The sequence below is a fragment of the Phyllostomus discolor genome, chromosome 8 (assembly GCF_004126475.2).
Source record: "Phyllostomus discolor isolate MPI-MPIP mPhyDis1 chromosome 8, mPhyDis1.pri.v3, whole genome shotgun sequence".
Taxonomy (NCBI): Eukaryota; Metazoa; Chordata; class Mammalia; order Chiroptera; family Phyllostomidae; genus Phyllostomus; species Phyllostomus discolor.
Window position 1 is genome coordinate 93,522,799 of NC_040910.2, and position 20,603 is coordinate 93,543,401.

The 20,603-nt window shown below is 33.9% G+C and overlaps 1 protein-coding gene across 11 annotated transcripts in view; it reads right to left on the reverse strand.

Annotated features, from left to right (window-relative positions):
• BCAS3 (BCAS3 microtubule associated cell migration factor) overlaps positions 1–20,603 on the reverse strand; it is a 485,409-nt gene that overhangs the window by 378,662 nt on the left and 86,144 nt on the right. For all 11 annotated transcript variants that reach the window (XM_036033603.1, XM_036033602.1, XM_028521954.2 and 8 more), the window contains exons 8-9: positions 3,850–3,957; positions 986–1,062 (exon numbers count right to left, since the gene is read on the reverse strand). In XM_036033603.1, coding sequence (XP_035889496.1) covers positions 986–1,062; positions 3,850–3,957 — 185 coding nt within the window. The remainder of the gene's footprint in view (positions 1–985; positions 1,063–3,849; positions 3,958–20,603) is intronic.

Here is a 20,603-nt window from a genome sequence, read left to right on the forward strand (position 1 = left end):
AAAAATAAATTAAAATAATTGAATAAAAATAATGCTTTAGTGGATCAGTGTTGATATAATCTAAACTTTGGTACATTTCATCAAATTGCCTCCTACAGAGTTTATGCCAGTTTATACTCTCACCCACAGTCTAGGAGAATACCTGCAAAACCAGTCACAGTGTAAGGCACTGCAAACAGGTGCGGCTTTTCAGGAGATGCAGAAATATGACTGGGATTCCCTGGTCACAACAAAACTGAGATCTGTTCTGTTCCAACAGAACTCTGTGTGAGCACATATGTATCAACTCTGGAAAACCTGCTGTAGCTTCAACAGTGAATGGCCGAGGTTGAAACATAAAAAACAAGAGTGAAAACTACTGTTTTATTAGACTATAGTATTATAAACTTCAGACTTCATTCAGAATCAATTCCTGCTGGAGTTTCCATTCTTCCAGCATGACCTACCAATACCAGACTAGCCAGTTTTCCTTAAAAAAAAAGTCTCAATCTCTCTCTCTCCCCGTGTGTGTGTGTGTTCAGATCCAGATTCTATGCTTAGTTTTGAACTTTGGGGAAACAGTAGAAGTAACGGGACGTGGGAGAAAGGAGGAGGGAAAGAGCCACGCTCACGCATTTCATCCATTTTCAAATGTCTCATGTAAGACAATACAGTTACCTTAAGCATGTTACGAAAATTAAACAATTGTTCTGAAAGTACAACACAGTTCTATGAACCTAAGTTAACCACAGCAACTCAAGGAAAATATATAAGAAGAAACTGAGGCAATATTGTACAAGTCTTGCTTAGTAATATGTGGAAAATGTGGTTTGAAATAAAACACTATAAAATTAGAGTCCTGAAGAAGACATCCACGAAGCAAAGAAATATCATAATAATTTAATACTATGAAAATGATGTTATAACAATTAGTTTGCTGATTCTAATGAGTAAATACTATAAACTCAAATGCTTACGATGGAAAATACATCAAGTTGGTACGTACTTGTGACAAAAAATTTTTTTGTGAAAGTACAGCTATCGAAGGCAGCTATTTTCTCCTGCAATACTACAACGAGGATCCTAAAATTAAAGAGAAAAACACATAAAAGAAAACATGAGTGTGAAATTCTATAAATTAAATCATAAAAAGGTAAATCATCTAGATTTAAACAAGTGTCTATCATCAAAACTTTAAAAAATCAAGATGGACATTAGAGGAAGAAGAATGACAGAGAACAAACTAAACCTTCACTCATTATAAGTCAAATAAATCTATCTTCATTAAGAATGTATGAGATCAATAAACTACTGGCTATTTACTAAAAGTGTTTTTCCACTGCTGACTCAAAGTCATGGAATTATACATAAAATGGATTTATATAACTTGTCACTTAAAAGTATCACTGAATTTCCCAACACAAAAGCAAAAATGAAAGAAAGAAGACTCAGACAACTACAGTTGTGTGTAAATGAGTCATTTCTGATAGACTCAATATATTAAAATTTAATCAGACTCTGTATAAACTATATTTCTCCCAGAGCCCAAGATTTACAAATAATTAGGAAAATAATTCGGTTATAAATTTTTTTAAGAATTTATTTATTTATCTTTCAGAGAGGGGAAGGAGGGAGAAAGAGAGAGAGAGAGAGAAACATCAATGTGCAGTTGCTGGGGGTCATGGCCTGCAACCCAGGCATGTACCCTGACTGGGAATCGAACCAGTGACCCTTTGGTTCCCAGGCCAGCACTCAATCCACTGAGCCACACCAGCCAGGGCTCAAATTCGGCTTTGTATGAAGCAAAATCTAAGCAGTATTCTTAAATTCACATCGTACCTTTTCCCCTAACCTTCATCCCATTTGAACTTACACAATTTCTAATGTGAAAATCAATTCAAACAATTACATAATGTATCCAAATCAAGAGGTTTTTTGTTAGAACACATCTTCATGTAGTTTTTCTTAAAAAAAAATACAAGTAAGATATGAACCTTTGCAACATCAACCAAATATCCTAGAATTTCATATCTACTTTCCTCTGATGACATTTCATATTCATATACCACTCTCCTATCTTCTGTAACTCCTACTTAGAAGTTTCAGAATCATTAGTTATAATGAGCACACTGTCTATGAAAAGTCAACCATTTTAATTTTCAAGGGTATTTATATTTGTTAAAATATGAATACATTTATTATTTCATGACCAAAATTTTCAAACACAAACACAGAAATATTCGTTTTAAGAAAAGCCATCCCTAACTATTTCCATGTGCATCACCCAGAAACATAGCACTGGGGACAAGTATAGAGTGGAAAAAAACCCAATTCTCTCCTTCATATTCTTTGTAGCAATTTTTTAAGATAATGTAAGAAATATCTTTTTAAAAATTTAACTTCACTTTTTTTCTTTTTTATAGCATATTTATGTTTTTATAACACAAACAAATATTTGTACTTATCTCCCTTTTGAATGTGTTCAAGATTCTCTTTGGCTAAAGAAAAACAGGTAATCCATGCTGTGACACACAAAAAAGAAGAGCTTTCATTACAGTTTTCCTGGTTCAATATACCATCTACTAGACCCAGCTATTCGACAGTGATGACTTTGAATAATTTAGTATCTCACTGGATAACAACATTATCCTAGCAGTATTTCTCCTATTTCCTATAATTTTGAGAGTGATATTACTGAATTTTAAATATGCATAATAATTTGATCTTCATTATGAACTATATACTATCACAGAACACCTTTTCTATGTCCTGTTTCAACTCAAACACATTTATCACTAGCATCAAAGCCTATGTGCTTGTTAGTTTGTATTTATCAGGTATGTCTAACCTTACAATTAAGTTCAACCTTTCTGAGTCACTGTTTGAAATACCCCTTTAAAATCTAACCTGAAGCCCCTGCTGGTGTGCCTCAGTGAATTGAGTGCCGGCCTGTGAACTGAATGGTCGCTGGTTCAATTCCCAGTCAGGGCACTTGCCTGGGTTGCAGACCAAGTCCCCAGTTGGGAGCATGCTGTTTCTCACTCTCTTTCTCCCATCCTTCCTCTCTCACTCTAAAAATAAATAAATAAAATATTTTTTAAATCTAATCTGAGGCTTTTATTATAAAATTTACTTTATATTAGCATAACATAAAATAGTTCATTTTCAATGTTCTACATGTTTGCTTTCCAATGCAATGAAAGAATTACAGTTTGCATTGACACCACTGTAGGGGTTCAGTTTAAATGTACAAGTGTTAACTAACAGAAGATTCTTAATGTCCCTTTCTCCTTCCATGTGTTGTACTTACATAAAGTAATTCTTCATTATTACTAGGTCAGATAGAAGCTCAACCAAGGTCTGAAAATTTTCCTAGACAATCCTACTGAGTTCCTGTGTTAGCTCAATTGTAGTCTTAAGGAATGAGGAGAAAAGCATTTTTTGTAGTTCAGATATGCTTTGTTTTGGCAAATGCTAAAAGGAAAATTATAGTCATATCATAAACCAGTAAACACAGAGACACACATTATATTAAAAAATTACGTAATACGTAAATCATTTCTCATAGCCTTTGCATGTTTTGTTCAGATACTTTCTATTCTTTTCCATTTCATTTTTAAAACTCTAGTTATGATTCACCAAACTTAATTCACAATTCAGTAATGGGTCAAGACTGGAAATTTGAAAATATTCATTAAGAAATCTTTTAAAAAAGAAATCTTAAGAACTACTCCATTTAGCACAATTTAGACAGTGTTCTTGCAACTTTTTTTTGATAAATCAAAGATAGTCAATGATATTGGTAGAGCTCTACCTAACATGCTCAGGAGGTATGTTAGCTTGCACAAGAAACACATGAAAAATGCTTACCGTTTATTACAATGAAGATCGTAGATAGGAGTTTTAAACTGAATGGACTTGACCATCTCTCCAGTACGAAGTGAATACAGATCCACACAACAGTAAGGTGGGCTAGTGCTAAAAAAATAAGAAAGAAATAAAAATGCCATTATTTTTCAAGAGGTAGGATGGCCAGTAAATTCTAATACTTTCTTATGAAAATAATCTTAAGACTTCTTATAATAATAAAAAAAATTGATTTGAGTTGTTTAAAAAAAGATAATATATCCCAGTCAACTCAACTCAGGAATGCAAAATTAGAGAAAGAAAAACTAGTAAAACTCATTCACTAATTTACTACCATAGAAAAGGGCCCTGGCTGGTGTGGCTCAGTGGATTGAGCATTGGCCTGCAAACCAAAGGGTTGCTGGTTTGATTCCCAGTCAGGGCCCATGACTGGATTGCGGGCCAGGTCCCCATTTGGGGATTTGCGAGAGGCAACCACACATTGATGCTTCTCTCCCTCTCTTCCTCCCTCTCTTTCTCTGAAATAAATAAGTAAAATTAAAAAAAAAAAAAAAGGAAAATCCTAAGATTATAATAAAGCAGAAAAGACAATAAAATTAAAAGCCTATTCATTAATCTGATAAAGGTTAACAACCTTAAAACTAACAAACAAAAAAACTAGCAATTATTCATAATGGTAAAATACTGAACGCTTTCACCCTAAAATCAAAAACTAGGCAAGAATACCTATTACTGCCACTTCGGTTCAACATAGTTTGGAAGGTCCTGAACATAAGGCACAAAAAGAAATTACTACAAGGAAGAAATAAAACTGTCATTATTTGCTGATAACCTGATTGTGTTAAATAAAAACCCAATTCTACACTAGAATTAGAAATAATATATGAATTAACCAAAGTCATTAGATACAATAGCACTCATATTTTTATAAATCGCAGCGTTATTTACAAGATATGGAAACAACCCAAGTGTCCATCAACAGACAGGTGAAAAAGCAGTGGTAGATGTAATGCAATGGAATATTACTTGCCCATAAAAAGAATGGAATCTTACAATTTGCAACAGCATGGTGACCTAGAGGCTATTATGCAAAGTAAAATATTTCAGTCAAAAAAGACAAACACCAGCCCTGGCTTGTGTGGCTCAGTGCATTGAGCATCGCCCTGAGAACCAAAACATGGCTGGTTCAATTCCCAGTCAGGACACATGCTTGGATTGCAGGCTGGGTCCCAGTTAGGGGTGCGCGAGAGGCAACTGATCTATGTATCTCTCATGCATTGATATTTCTCCCCTCTCTTTCTCCTTCCCTTCCCCTCTCTCTAAAAGTAAACTAATTAAAATCTTTTTAAAAATGTTTTTTTAAAAAAAACGAACACCATATGATTTTACTTATATGTGAAATCTAAAGAATAATACACCTGTAAATGAATACACCAAATAGAAGCATGCTCACAGATACGAAGAACAGACTGATGGTTGCCATAGGAGAGGATATTTGGGGAACTGGATGCAAAAAGTGAAGAGCTTGATAAGTACAGATTGCTATTTTCAAAAGAGTCATGGGAATATAAAGTACATCACAGGAAATATACCCAATAATATTGTAATAACTATGTATGCTGCCAGGTGGGTGCCAGAACTATAGGGGGAACACTTTGTAAAGTATATGGTTGTCCAATCACTATGCTGTACACCTGAAACAATACAAAATAACACTGAATGTAAACTGTAATTGAAAAAATTTTAATTAAAAAAAGAAGCCCTGGCTGGCATAGCTCAGTGGATTGAGCGCAGGCTGGGAACCAAAGTGTCCCAGGTTCGATTCCCAGCCAGGGTACATTCCTGGGTTGCAGGCCATAACCCCCAGCAACCGCACATTGATGTTTCTCTCTCTCTCTCTATCTTCCTCCCTTCCCTCTCTAAAAATAAATAAATAAAATATTTTTTAAAAAAAAGAAGAAGAAAAAATAAATTTAGCTCTGGATGGGTAGCTCAGTTGGTTAGAACATCATCCTGATACACCACGGTTGTAGATTCGATCTCCAGTCAGGGCACATACACAGATCAAACACTGAATGTAGAAATAAGTGAAACAACAAATCATTATTTCTCTCTCTCTAAAATCAATCAATTAAAAAAATTTTAATAAATAAATGTGGGCGAGAATGTGGAGAAAAGGGAACCCTTGTGCACTGTTGGTAGGAATATAAATTGGTGCAGCCACTGTGGAAAGCAGTATAAAGGTTCCTCAAAATTTTTGTAATTTGTTATTTATAATGAGAAACACAGCTAAATATTAATAAATAGGTGAATGAATAAATATATTGTGACATACTGATACAACAGACTCAGCAATTTAAAAGAACAAATTATCCATATAACAACACAGATTAAGATGAACCTCAAAACCATTATGAAGTTTCAAAAAAGGCCAGATATAAAAGTTTACATACTGTATGAGTCCAGTGAAAAGGCAGGAAGGCAAAACTATAATAGGAAGCATACTAGTGGTTGCCAGGGTCCAGGGAAGGAGGGAAAAATAAGGAACAAAGTGGCATAAGGAACTTTGGGGGTGATAAAATGTAGCTTTGTCTTGCTTACGTTGGGTACTTACAGAACTGTATATGATTGCCAGTAAAACCTGAACTTCAATCTCTAAAATTAAGACAAGGCAAAAATTATTTTCTTAATGTGCCCAACTAATTAAACCAGCCCTCTGCTGAGAAGCAAAGAGTTAATAATGAATGAAATTTAACATTTTTTTAGACCAGCTGGGAAGGAAAAACCAGCTTGTCACCTTCAATTAGCAGCTCATTACAGTTACTGGTGCACTAGAAACTTGAATTCTCATCATTTCACTGGCATCCATACAAGGTCACAACTGAGACTCTTCCTGCGGAAAGCCTTCAATAGAAGTACACACAACACATGCAATGCAGGCTGTTTATAGAGTTGACTGAACAAGACTTGATAGAACTAAAAACTCTACTTATATGTGGGGGGAAAAGCCTCTTATACAAAGCCTCATAGAAAAAGACAATTCTTTAAAGTAAGAGTTTTCGGAAAGTCACACATTCATAAAGGAGTCACACTATCAGCCAATAACAATTCTGTATGCGCCTGACATATCCTTTTGTTCTCTACTTTCTCTCTTTTTAAAAGCCTTGGCCATTTCCCGGGGACACAGCAAGACAATCTTAATTTTCCTCATGGGTAGGCTGATGAGAAAGCTCTCCGTAACATCAGCAGCATGCACGCCCCATGACGGGAGTGGTACGTGCTCCACCAAAACATACAGACACCAAATAAGCTTTTACCCTGTTCCCTAGTATCCACTAAACAGGGACACAAGAAAATAAGGCAACTGAAAGTACGTATCAGAGGGGCAGAATGAAGAAAAGGAAAACATCAACTGGTAAATTCAGAAAAGTTATAGTGTGTAAGATCAGCATGCATAAACCAGCAATTATCAATCCAAAAGAGAAACTAAGAAACCAGTTTACACTTGCGATGCATACGCTATTAAAATTTTCACAGAAAATTCTTGCAGATGTGAAAAGTAAATGGAATTTCAAAGAGCGCCAAACAAAGCACCATTAATCAAAACACTTTGATACTGACATAACATTAGACAAATAAACCAGAAATAAACCCATACATCATATAATCATATAAAAAACTAATTCTTGAAAAACTTACTTAGTACATTAAATAGGAAAAGAATAGTACATTTCAGGTAATGGTGCTAAAAACTGGAAGTCCATGTGCAAAAGAATGAAGTCAGATTCCTATTTTACATCATATGTAACTCGAAATAGATTAAAGACCTAAATATAAGAGCTAAAATTATAAAACTCAGAAAAAATATAGAGGTACATCCTTATGATCTTGGATTTGACAATATTCTTACATATGACACCAAAAGCAAAAGCAACAAAAAGAAAAACAGACAAACTGAACTGTATCATTATAAAAACTTTTGTGAATCAAAGGGTAGTATCAAAAAAGTGAAGAAGCAAACTAAAAAATATTAAAAATTTGCAAATCAAATATCAAATAAGGGTCTAGAACCTACAATATTTTGAGAACTCTAAATATTCAAGAACAAGAAAACAAACAACCCAACCAAAAGATAAGCAAAGGACATGTGAATAGACCTCTCCCCAAACATATACAAAGGGGCAACAAGCACGTGAAAAGATGCTCAATATCATTAGTCATTAGGAAAATGCAAATCAAAACCACAATGAGTCACATTTCACACCCAGTAGGTTGGTCATAATAAAACCACTAAAAAAGCGCAAATGCTGGCAAAGATGCAGAGAAAGTAGGACTCCAGTCCCTTGCTGGTGGGAATATAAATGGTGCAGCTGCTGCACCATTCCTCACAAAGCTGAACACAGAATTACCATACGGCCCAGTAATTCCACTCCTAGGAGTATGTGTACAATGGTAGACAATGGCAGTGAGACAAGGAGGGTAGGGAGAACAGCAAGGAGAGTACAAAAGTGGAAGAAGAGTCACAGAGGATAAGATTCCACAGAGTATGTGAAATATTGGGAAATAGAGGGAAAGTAATTGGAACTAGCTATGGTCAGGATTCTAAGTAGAAAGTTGAAAAGAACTGTTTCAACACATTTTCTATTTTCTTTTGTCACACAGGCAGGCAGTATTTTGACCCCAGAAGTTAACACCAGAGTCATAGGGGCCCATACTACTACATATGGTACATTATGTAGTATCCTTACTACATCAATGGTTAACAGTTTCCTAATGGCTTTACCTACTGCATCATGGTTTCCACTATCATAAATCTAAAATTCCCTTGCAATCAAAAGCTCTTCCATTACAAAAAGTTGTTATCCAATGATCTGTTATTAAAGAACAATAGGATATACCTATCGCTCATTTTTGTTAAAGAATCATAATGATGAGAGAACTTGTTCAAAAGTCAAAAAGCATACATTGGAAAATCTAAGCCACTGTCAGTCGTTTAATGTTTCATAATTAGTTACAAACAAAGATTTACTAAAGAAAACACACATAAAGAAAAATGTACACATCGAAGGTGAACACCCTGCTCAATTCTCATAAGGTACATAGATATATGTAACTCCACCCAGGTGGAGTGAAATACATTTATCCCAGGTAGAATAACACATTTCCAGTACCTCAGAAATAAGTGCTCTTCACACCCCCTTGAATTCACTCGTCCCCATCCCCCCTAAAGTCATCACTGAAGACTGACTCCTTGGAGCCCGATCTAGTGTGCAGCCCTGTGAGGGAAGCCCCCATGCCGAGGAAGCGCGGAGGGCCTCTGGCACACGGCCAGCAGAACACAAGAGCCCTCAGTCCCACATCTGCAAAGAAACGAACCTGACTTAGAAGTGGGTTCTCTCCCAATCAAGCCTACAGATAAACTCCCAATCAGACTGACACCTTGAGAGCAGCCTTGTAAGACTCTGAGCTCGGGGCCCAGTTAAATTGTGCCAGGACTGCTGAACCATAGAAACTGAGAAAACAAGTATCTGTGATTGTAAGACACTAAGACTGTCCTACTGTGTTTTACAGGTATAGATAACCAAAATACACCTGCCCCCTCTTTGTACACAATGATCTTTAGAATCAAGTGCCATTCCAAAGACCAGAAGGATTTTTTAATGAAAAAATAAAAGTTTGTCCTTCTGACATTGTAGTGCTTCAAAATAACATCAGGCTGCACTGTAACTAAAGTTTGATTTACTGTTATTCTAATCTATTGAATTAATTTATGTCCATAAAGTAATATTTAGACTATTATGTTAAGCCAATACACTTTTAAATAATTTGTAAATTTTTACCAATATAAACTATTCTGAAACAAATGAGTTCTATTTTTCAGGTTTTTCTGTAAGACACTAAATTAAACTACTGAAAAACTGAAAAGTTACTGAACATAAGTATTTTTATTTTTTTAAAGATACCTGGCCCACAACTCAGGCATGTGCCCTGACTGGGAATCAAACCAGTGACCCTTTGGTTCACAGGCCCAAGCTCAATCCACCAAGCTACACCAGCTAGGGTTAAGTATTTTAAGTCAAACAAGTTATTTTAATTCTCATAAGTTATATTAGTAATTTGTTCTTAATGAATTGAGGTTACACAGTTAAAAGGTCTGACCAAACGGATATAATGGCAATGTTTGGTTGAGTGATCATAGAACTCTGAATCCATTACATCAAAGTTGTTTTACATAAATACAAATAATACTATACACGCTGAGTACATGGGGAAATATTCTGACAGTCTGTCTATTCCATATTCAACAATTACTACTTAAGAGAAAAGTCAACCATGAGGTCAATCCAAATGAACCACTAAAAGGAATATGAATTGGAGCAGAAATTAAGATTTTTAGGATGTACAGTTAAGTATTGCTGATGAAGTACACCTTTTCATGTTAGCATTAATAATCCCTTTTCTATGTCAGAACTAAGTTACTAGCATCTAGAAAAGGACAAAAAACCTAGGTATCATGAGCCTTTTCAGAAGAGTTAGTATGATGTTGAGTACTTTAGCATTTTTTAAAGCATAAAATGATGATGGACCTTACACTTTATCTTTTAAATTTAAACACTGCCTAAATATGGTATATTAGGCAGCTATAATCTCTTATGCTTTATGGGGGAAAAAAGAGTTACAAAGAATACAATATTAAATTAAACTCCTATACTCAAATGTATCAATATCTATCAAAAACACTTCCATTTTAAATCTCAAAGTCTACTTTTAATTTTTATAATATGTCTTTTCTTTACATTCATGTATTTTATTAGAATCATAGCCATTTCTTACCCTGGACAATGTTTTCAAAATAATTTTTTTATAAAGCAATACAACGAGCATCATGTTAAAGCAATGTGAAATATGGCTTTTAAGATTTGAAAATTCTAAACATTAATACCATTTTCCTTTACAAAGACTTTTATTATTTTTATTCATGATATTTAACAGATTGAACCAAAATTAAGAAAAGTGGAACAAAGTATTTGAGAAAGTGACATTTTCCAAGAATGTGCATGTATAAGTGAAACACAAAATAGCAAAGACATTTTAAATCTACCACAAATTGCAAGAAGCATGGAAACACTTATTTTTAAATGGGAAAAAGCTGCACAACCTTCAACATGTGTTACTGAATCTAATCCTTTAACTATAAGAGGAAAAATTTTGATAGAATTACATTATTTGTATTCTTATTCGGCTCCTAAAGAACAAAAGCCACTTGGTTGCGTTTTTTATTAAGTCATTAAAAGGAATAAGAAAAGAAAATGGAAACTTAACCATATTAAAAGCTAAATTTGTGATTAGCCTAGTTAATAATATTTTTCTTCTGCAAAGTTCTGAATAAACACTGTGTAATTAAACCTTCCAACACGCCCACAGGTGGAGAGAGTGGCAGTGGTGAAGCCTTTACTTGGGGACATAACCAGGAAGGAAGGAGTAACATCCCCACAGAAAAACAGGAGGTAACGTTACAACTGGGGTTGGAATCAGATGTTCATCAATACGAACACTGATCTCACACAGTTCATAACAGGCAGCCAAAGACATACCACATTAGAGTTTTAAAAATCAGTTCCTATTATTTGCACTCAAATACAAAGATGAGTTAGAAATACTCTACCTTTAAGGAGAATTCAAAATAACTATTTTTAAATGACAAAATATAAAATTATAATACAAGGAAATATGCTTAATATATCAGAGTGAAAAACAAAGGCAATGAAAATTCAAATGATGGAAGATGTGTAACAGGACAAAAAAAGACAACTTCATATATCCACATATGAATAATATGAATATATCCACATATGAATAACATGTGGTATATTATTCATATATTCACATATGGATAATATGTGGATACTTCAGTTACTTCATATACCCATATATGGATATATAAGCATATATAACTTATATATATTTATACTATTTACCACTATGCCTACTTTGTTCATTGAAATCCATAAACAAATACAGCACTTAAAACTTTATTAGGAAAATTTTTCAAAACTTTTGTTGGAGAGATCAGCAAACTATGTCCCAAACCCAACCCCCAATGCTAGTTCCACTGGGCCATAACCACACCCACTTATTTCTTGATTTTCTGTGGCTGAGTTGAGTAGTTGCCACAGAGATTATACATGGCAAACAGAACATCACTGACCCCTGATCAGCCTTGCATTGTCCTTCTCAGGGACTGCGAGGGGATATGAGGTGAGCTGGAGTTCCTGAAATACAAGAACTCTGCACTGATGTATCATGGGATTTACTCTTCTGATTTCTGACATGTCCTCCATTGCATTATTTTGCCTCTCATGTCCGGGAACTACGCAAATGTTCTAATTTTCTTCCCATTTTGCTGGAGCTCTCGTCTTACTCAGTTTTCTCTCTATTCACCCTTCAGTGCTTCCAATTTCTTAATTAATTCTATGATGTGTTGATGGAATTTTTCCCATCTATTACTTCCCACAGGTTTGCTCTCTTCTATTACATAACCCTCTTTTCCCTGTGTTCTTGTTATTTGTTTTGTGCTCTTCCTTCGTGAAGAAAATTGGTTTATTAAATTATCAAAAAATTATTGTGAAATACTTGCTTATAATTATCAACTGTTCCATAACAACAGTATGCAACTGATTGTTCTTCCCTTACCAATAACACCTCACTGAGTTAGGTTTTCCATTTGTCCATTTCATATTTCATCTAAGTTTTTAAAAATAAAGTTGTCTATACTATTGCTTATTATCCTTTAATGACCATAAGATCTGTAATAATGCCCCTTCATTCATTCTAGTATTTTCTGTTTTTCTCCATCTAAGGGTTATTGCTTTTATTAATGTTTTCAAAGACTTAGCTTTTGGTTCAACTTATTTTTCTGTTTTCTTTTCATTGATTTCCACTTTTTATTTTCTTCTTATTATTTATTTTAGGTAAACTTTCTTATCTTTTTTAGATTCTTAAGGTGAAAGGTTTTAGATTTTCTTTTTGTTACATACCAAATTTTTATGTGCTATTTTTTAAACCAATCTATTTTCTCATGAGTTCTGCTTTACCTACAGTTTAATTTCCAAACATTTTCCAATTTTCATTACAGATTTCTAATTTAACTGCATTGTGGTTATAAAACACACTCTATCACTGAGCCTTGCTTTATCACCCAGCATATGATCAGTCTTGGTGAATGATCCATCTGCACTTAAAAGTATGCGGGTATAAAATTTTACAAATATCAGTTGAGTCTAACTGGTACTATAGTCCTGTCTTCTATGGCCTGACTGATACGCTGTCTACTTGTCCCACCTGTTCCTAAAAGAGAAATGTTAACCTCCGAGTTTAGTTGTTGATTTCTCTACTTCCCTTTCAGCTGTAATATCACTTCGTGTATTTTGAAATATATATTTGAATAGTCATTTTTAAAAAGACTGAACATACTCAAAGAAGAACATGTGTTTGCCAGTCATCTCCCCTGCAGAAATGTTAGGTGATCGGATCCGTTACACATAAATAGGTGTTCCCTGCTAATACAGGCATATGTAAGTTTTGAGGCAGAGGAGAAAGAACTCTAAGGCAACTCCAAATAGACTGGATTAAAGTTCTAGTGAAGTAAGGGTATGGTAAGCTGCTGAAAATAAAAGGACTTAAACAGTTATGAATGTTTGGAACAGCTAGATAGAAACAGCACATATCCACAACTAGTTTGCCATCTTTTGTTACATCTATGAAATACGCATACATACTAATATGTATGTATCACTAGAGTTTCACTATCAAAACCTAGCAGTTCAGCTTTTCTGACATTTGCTAACAAAAGCAGAATTTCCACTACATAAAAGCAAAATAAGGTAAAAGTGCAGTAATTCAAAAATGGAACAAAATCTCCCAAGTCTCCTAGAAATTATCAAGTCTCATTTCCCAATAACAGAAAGTACAAGTCTGTCAGCCTATCAAATACCTCTCCTAAGTTAAAAATCCAGCAACCTGCCCCCTCATCCGAAATAAATAAACCAGTATCATTAAGAATTCAAACATGTTAAACCTCTCAACTGGTTTTAATTATACTAATGAGGTACAAGTGAAACATATTCTAATTTTCTACATATCCCGATGAAACATAAGTAGTATATAACTATGTTGAAGTTATTATAACTAAAACGCTAACACATAAAAAATGTTATTTCAAAGCTATTACTAGTATGTAACTCTAAAAATAATATATGACAATCCATAACATGTCATACACGAGATATTTGTAAATAACATTAATGATACATATTAATAATTCCAACACTTCTAAGAATAATAGAATTTAAAACATACAATGAGTTTATTAGAATAGAGAACAGTCTACTAATCCTCTCAAAATATTTTCCACTTTTCGTATAAGTCATTTAGAAGTTCTTAAACATTCCTGATGAAGGAATGCAAATAAACAAACTAAACAAATCTAGTTAATGTCATTGTACATTTTACAGACTTAGAAGTCCTGAAACTATAAGCCTCTAAAGGGCAGAAACTATGTCTTGCTTATTGTTGTATGTTGAACAAAGTACTATTCATTGAAAGAAGTATTTAAGAAGAGAAGAATTAACCAAGGTTAATTATTTGTTATCAATAAACTTCTCTATATGATACTATAATGGTGGTTACATGTTTTTATTAATTTGTCCAAACAGTAAAATATACAACACTAAGAGTAAAACCTCATCTAAACTACGGACTTCATGTGATAATGACATACCAATGTAGACACACCAAGTGGGGGGTGTTGATAATGACGGAGGCTATGCATGTGTGGGCAGAGGAGGTACATGGAAAATCTTTGTATCTCCTACTAAAATTTGCTGTGAATCAAAAAAATAATGTCTATTTTAAAAATACAGAATTAAAGACCAAATTCAAGAGATACTGTCAAAATTCCATTTCTGAAATTAAAATATTAAAATGTTTGACATAACTTTTTTGAATCTTACTTTGCTAATAATAAGTCCCATTTCTCTGGTAGCACTACAATTTTGGTTACTGTGCACTTGACAAATACCATCTTTTTTATAAAGATATTACATTTATTATTCATTTAACTTTATAATGATCCTATGAGACTTAAAATTTTATAGAAGAAAGCTCTTCTCTAAGTATTTGTTTAATTCTTCACAATTTTCTTATTGACTTTGAGAAAGAAAGAGAGAGAAACATCGATATGTTATTCCTCTTACTCAAGCATTCATTGGTTGCTTCTTGTGCGTGCCCTGACTAGAGATGGAACCCCAACCTTGGCCTACTGGGACAACGCTCTGACTGACTGAGCCACCCAGCCAGGGCCCACTTTTTTTTTAATATTCAGCAGTAAAACATCAACAGCAATTTCAAATATTTAATATTTTAAGTTGCTGATATTCATGCAATAATTGATCAGGAAAGTGATTTCTAAACACAGAAAGGAACAAAAATGACAAAGTCTGAAAGCTGCGACCTTGCCTTCATTGGCATAGAGTTTCCGAAAAAATAAAAAACAAAACGTGTCTGCCTCTGTATTTATATAGTAAATATTACAATTCACTATGATTACAGTGTTCCCATTATACTGTATTCTTTTAAATTAGTAAGTCAGCATACCAAAATCCCACTTTGCAATTCCCTACAATAAAGGAAAAATAATCATCATTGATAATAGCAGAAATATTAATGAATTGTTCACTATTTTATAATTTTGAAAGATACATGAGTTTAGTGAGTGTATTAGGAATTTCTATAGCAACTTCCCATATTTTTTCCTTCATATGCACAATTTTTCTCCAAAATAAGGAAAGCCACTAACAGAGGGATACAAAGGAAGAGAGGCAAATCAAAGAAGTTAAAAGTTAAATCTTTTCTTAATGATTAAGAATTATATCATAAAGTTCCCCAAAAACACATAGTTAATTTTCAGCCATATTACAAAGGAACTCTGAATAGTAAATGAATATATTTTTAAAATTTATGTTGTTTATGGTAGAAGCAATGACACTTCAACAAAACAAAGCAAAATCTTGCTTGGACTTATTTCCTTGAAAAGCCACCTAATTTATAACTGCTTATCTGTTATGTTGAAGTATATACACAAGCATTCTTCACATCAACAGATACCTATCACTGTAGTTTGAGGAACATGGGACACTTGAAATGGGAGCATTACAGCCTGGCTCGGCTCACAACAAGGCAGTACTTACACTAACTTTTGCCAAGGAAGCACAGAGGCCAAATACACTATACCATGTAAAAGTATATGTGTTTTACTTATTCCAGTGTTACTCTAAAACTTTACTAATGCACATTAAAGATTGAGTATACATATGAAATCAATACAAATCTTACTAAACATGTCAAAGAAATCTACAGTTCTTTACAGCATTTGAAATACACTGAGAAATGAAGAAAAAAATAAAGTTAATAAATTATATGAAATTTACTTCTCAAAATTAAGGAATACCAAAAAGTACAGAGAGGTTTGAGAAAAGTATATGTTTAAAATTTTATCCCTTCTATTAATTCCCTTCTCAATACATAAAATAACAACAGAAAATCTTAAAATTTGCTGATTTTTGGTTTATAGGGCACCTAAATATATTGTTCTAAATCAATTCCTCTCATTTGCATTAAAGTACAAAAAATCATTATTTGTACACCATAGAATTTGTTTGTTTCTAAGCTGGGAGGAGTATTTATACTCATATTGGCTAAATGTTTACATTCCATAAGACTGTCATTCCTTCACCCCACCCCCAGCCCACTAGCAGCTGAGCTGTTTTGTTCACAGCCCTCCTGGCCCAGAGAAGTCCCGTCCTCAGGACACAATTCTAGGCCTGTGGATTCTGCAGGTTTCGACAGGAGCTAAGAATAAAACATATATATACTGTCTTAAACAACTTTTTGTAGTATTTGTTGTACAAATAATATCCATTTATATACACACACCACTTTAGTTCAACCGTGGTATCAGGCACCCAAAACAAGCAGATGAGACTTCAGTTACTTCTCTTAATAATATGCAGTTATTTCATAGTGAAATATAATAATAAATTACAATAGCACCAAATGACTAAAGGTATAGATATGGTTAAAGCATAAGTAGTTTTCCAGTTTTAACAAAATAAAAGATTACTTTTCACATAGTAGTTAGAGAAAAAAAAGGCTTTTCTTACTTGGCTGCTCTTGTAAAGGTAAGTGCGGGGGCGGGGGGGTAGGTATTAAGAAGAATCAAACAACAAAGCAAAAGTTGTGAAATGCATGCTATTACACCCAATGTGGACCATTATAATTTTGAAGCAATATACTAGAAATGAAAATGTATAATTGCCTTCCACTGATCAAAAAGTTTTTATAAACACATGTCCTAAACAAATTAAATTATTGGTAACATAATTTTGAAATGTGGTAATTTAAAGAAATAACCCTCATTCACAATTTACAAATAAAACTACTGTATGAATGGTCATCGATGCAACGCAAAAGTATAAATACATCAAATGCAAAATACTAAGGTTATATTAGAGCAATTTGTAACCACAGCTTAACCAGCAAGATGTGAATTTCTGACACAACCTTATAAGAAATTTTAGATTTCATTACGAGGGGAACAAAATTCTCTTTATTGCTCAAAATGAAAAAAAACTAATTACTACCTTTACAAACTAAACCTATTTCTATATAATACCTAAATTAAAAATGGCAAAATAAATTTCTATCCAAGTAAAAGCATGAATTTATTTGAATTTCAAAACAGTGTATTAGCGTTTCTCAAGAATTATCTAAAAGGATTTAAGAAGACTAGTAAAGGGCTGGAGCTGAAGTTAGCACAGCAGCGCATATGAAATAATGGCTGAGTAACTGAAATCTGGACTGTCTTAGAATATATAAAATGCAAGGTCAATATGTTTATGCTATAGACAGTATAGAAACACTGATTTTTACAGCAAGGGATAAAAAGCAGGTGGTTTTCCCAAAACCTACTTTTTTTAATTCAGCAATGTGTACAAGCCAGGGATTTTATGACAAATAAATGGAATGATGTAAAGTTTCAGAGAAATGAGAGAGAAATGTCTATAAGATTCTAGTCCCAGGCAAATGAAGAGCTAAAAATGGAAACTGGAAATTCCCATTTCAATTTCCAGAATTAAGCAATTTAACAGCTATCAGTCTGACTCTACACGAGAGGTTAGACTTCATTTTGAAAAGCACGCTTTAAGATCCAAATTCTCCTAAAAAATAGGCAGAATTTTTCTTTTCGGTTAACAAAAATAACTTCTTTACATATGAACCTACATTTTGGACCTACATTTTTAAATAAAAAAGAAACTTTAAAAAAAAATCAAGCCTACCTCAGGCAAGCCTCAGTTCACTGGATCTATGTCACATTGATTTATAACAGTTATTTCTTAGGGGGTAAAAAAGCACACACAGATGCAAACAATTACTCTATTTTTGTAGGCAACAAGTGAGGTGGGTGGTAACTGAGAAATTTTTTTTAAATCCTGTCACAATATTCTGCTTTTTCTTAAGAAACCCTCCTCACACAACAAACGTTTGCCACATCAGAGAATTTCCAGGGCCCGAAGCATCACTTTGATTCCAGACCGCTGCAGGCATTAGCAGGAGGTAATTAGGGTAAAAAGTTCAGCCACAGTTCCATGTCTAGAGTCCTGCCAGAAATAAATTTCCTCTCTATTCACTGGTTTCTACTGTACCCTCCCTAAGAATCATATTGAAAACACATTTATCTTTGTAGAGTTTGTTCCTCTTGTAATTAACGTTATAGCGTTTACAGTGTTTAATAATTTTAAACGGCCCCAATCGCAGCCGCTTGGTCTTTGAGGGTGGAGGGGTGCATTATCATTTTTCCTACATTGCTGCTTCATTTGCAAAGCAACACACACCAGCGTGCACTGCAGCTGTTTCCACCGAGCTCTCTGGTCATCATAAACTGCAGTTTTACTTCATGTTTGAGAAAGGTGCAGGGGCAAAAGTGCCAAACAGATGCACTCAGGATGTGTTCTATGAAATGTTTCGAGGAAATGAAAAAGACTAATATGAAAACAGTTTAAAATAAAACAGAAATGTTGCTTTACAACATACAAGTGTATTATATTTTATAGTTTCCAGAAAGAAAAATATGAAGTGTTATATTTAAGTAAGTGATAAAACTTAAGCACTTACAAGGTTTTTTCCTCAATCCCCAAGGGTACACTCAAAATGCTGTCTCCTGCTCCGAGACCCTGTCTTCACTCCCCTCCACCAGCACACTCACCCACACCCACACCCACACCCACACCGGGAGGCTCGAGTTAATATGCCAGTTATCTCACAAGGACTGTTATAGCCTTCTTTGAATATTGTGCTTGGAAAACAAGGCGTAAATAAAATAATTTAATGCTAAGAAAAAGCACTTATAACAATTGGTTTTAACAAAGGATAAAAATCAGTTAACACTAAAATGTACATTCGAAAAACAAAAATAAAATACTGCCTCTAGGATACTATGGTTGTGACACTACCTTATTAAGGCCAGAAAACTTATTTTTAAAATAATAATCTTTTATAAACACAATATTCAAGTCATTCATAATTTTTTCAAGGTTTTAAGCAAACTTTAAGTCCAAAAGGAGTTTTTCTTTATCTTTTCAAATTCTCCTCAAGTATTTGGTCCTCCGTACCCTAAGATATGACTAACAGCCTCACACATAGAAATAAACACGGAAATGGTGGCCCTCTGTACCACCTTGTGCAAAATACAAACCCAAAATCTCTTAGCGTAAAAACAAAAACAACAGTTTCCTCTACCATTTCATTTGGCACAATCTTCCCCACACAGTAACTACCCAGGACTTCTTACTTGTCCTTTTTTCCCCTCTCATCATCCGGATGACTTCAAAGATTTTTGCCATCTTCCAGGGATGCTTTCCAACTAGACTTGTATAACAACATCATGTTTTATACCATTACAGTTGAATTTACATTTCTCAAGCATAAACAAATGCTATTTAAAGATGTTCAATAACTGAAATACTAGAAGGAAATAATGTAATAGTAGCTGAAATGTAGCAGGTACCCATAAATATTTCTTGCAAGAAGGTACAGCTCCTCTCAGAATAAAACAAAAGAAAACATCAAAATAAAGCATTTCTTTGAGATGGCAGCCTAGGAAGTCTATAGCCAACATTTTAAAATCATGTATACCAGATACGGTAAGTACTTTTTACATCTCACTGAAGTGTGTAGTAATTTACTGTCAATTATGTCAACACAGTCTTTGATTAAAACACATTTAAGTCTCAATTAAAGCAAATAACCTTTCTCAAATCCCACTACTTTGATTCAAGATAATCATCAAGTAACAAAACTAGTGAGATTTTTAAGATTTTACCCTGTCTAAATACGATATAGCTAATATCCACAAAAATATTGCCCTCCCCAATTATGAAATACTAGATTTGGAAAATGTCATGGATATCCATAATGAATTACTTCATTTTCATCATCAATTTTTGTCCTTAGGATCGCCACACACAACTGATCTCCTCTCAAGGCTTACTCACTGGGCACATGCTCTGTCCCAGCAGAAAAAGAGTAAGCCTGCCTGTACGGAATTCCACAAAGTCAGAATCTACGCAGATGTTCCTTCCCTTTTGGTTTTCCTTTAATTTGCAAATCTTGTAATCTAAGCCTGAAGCTGACTGAACCAA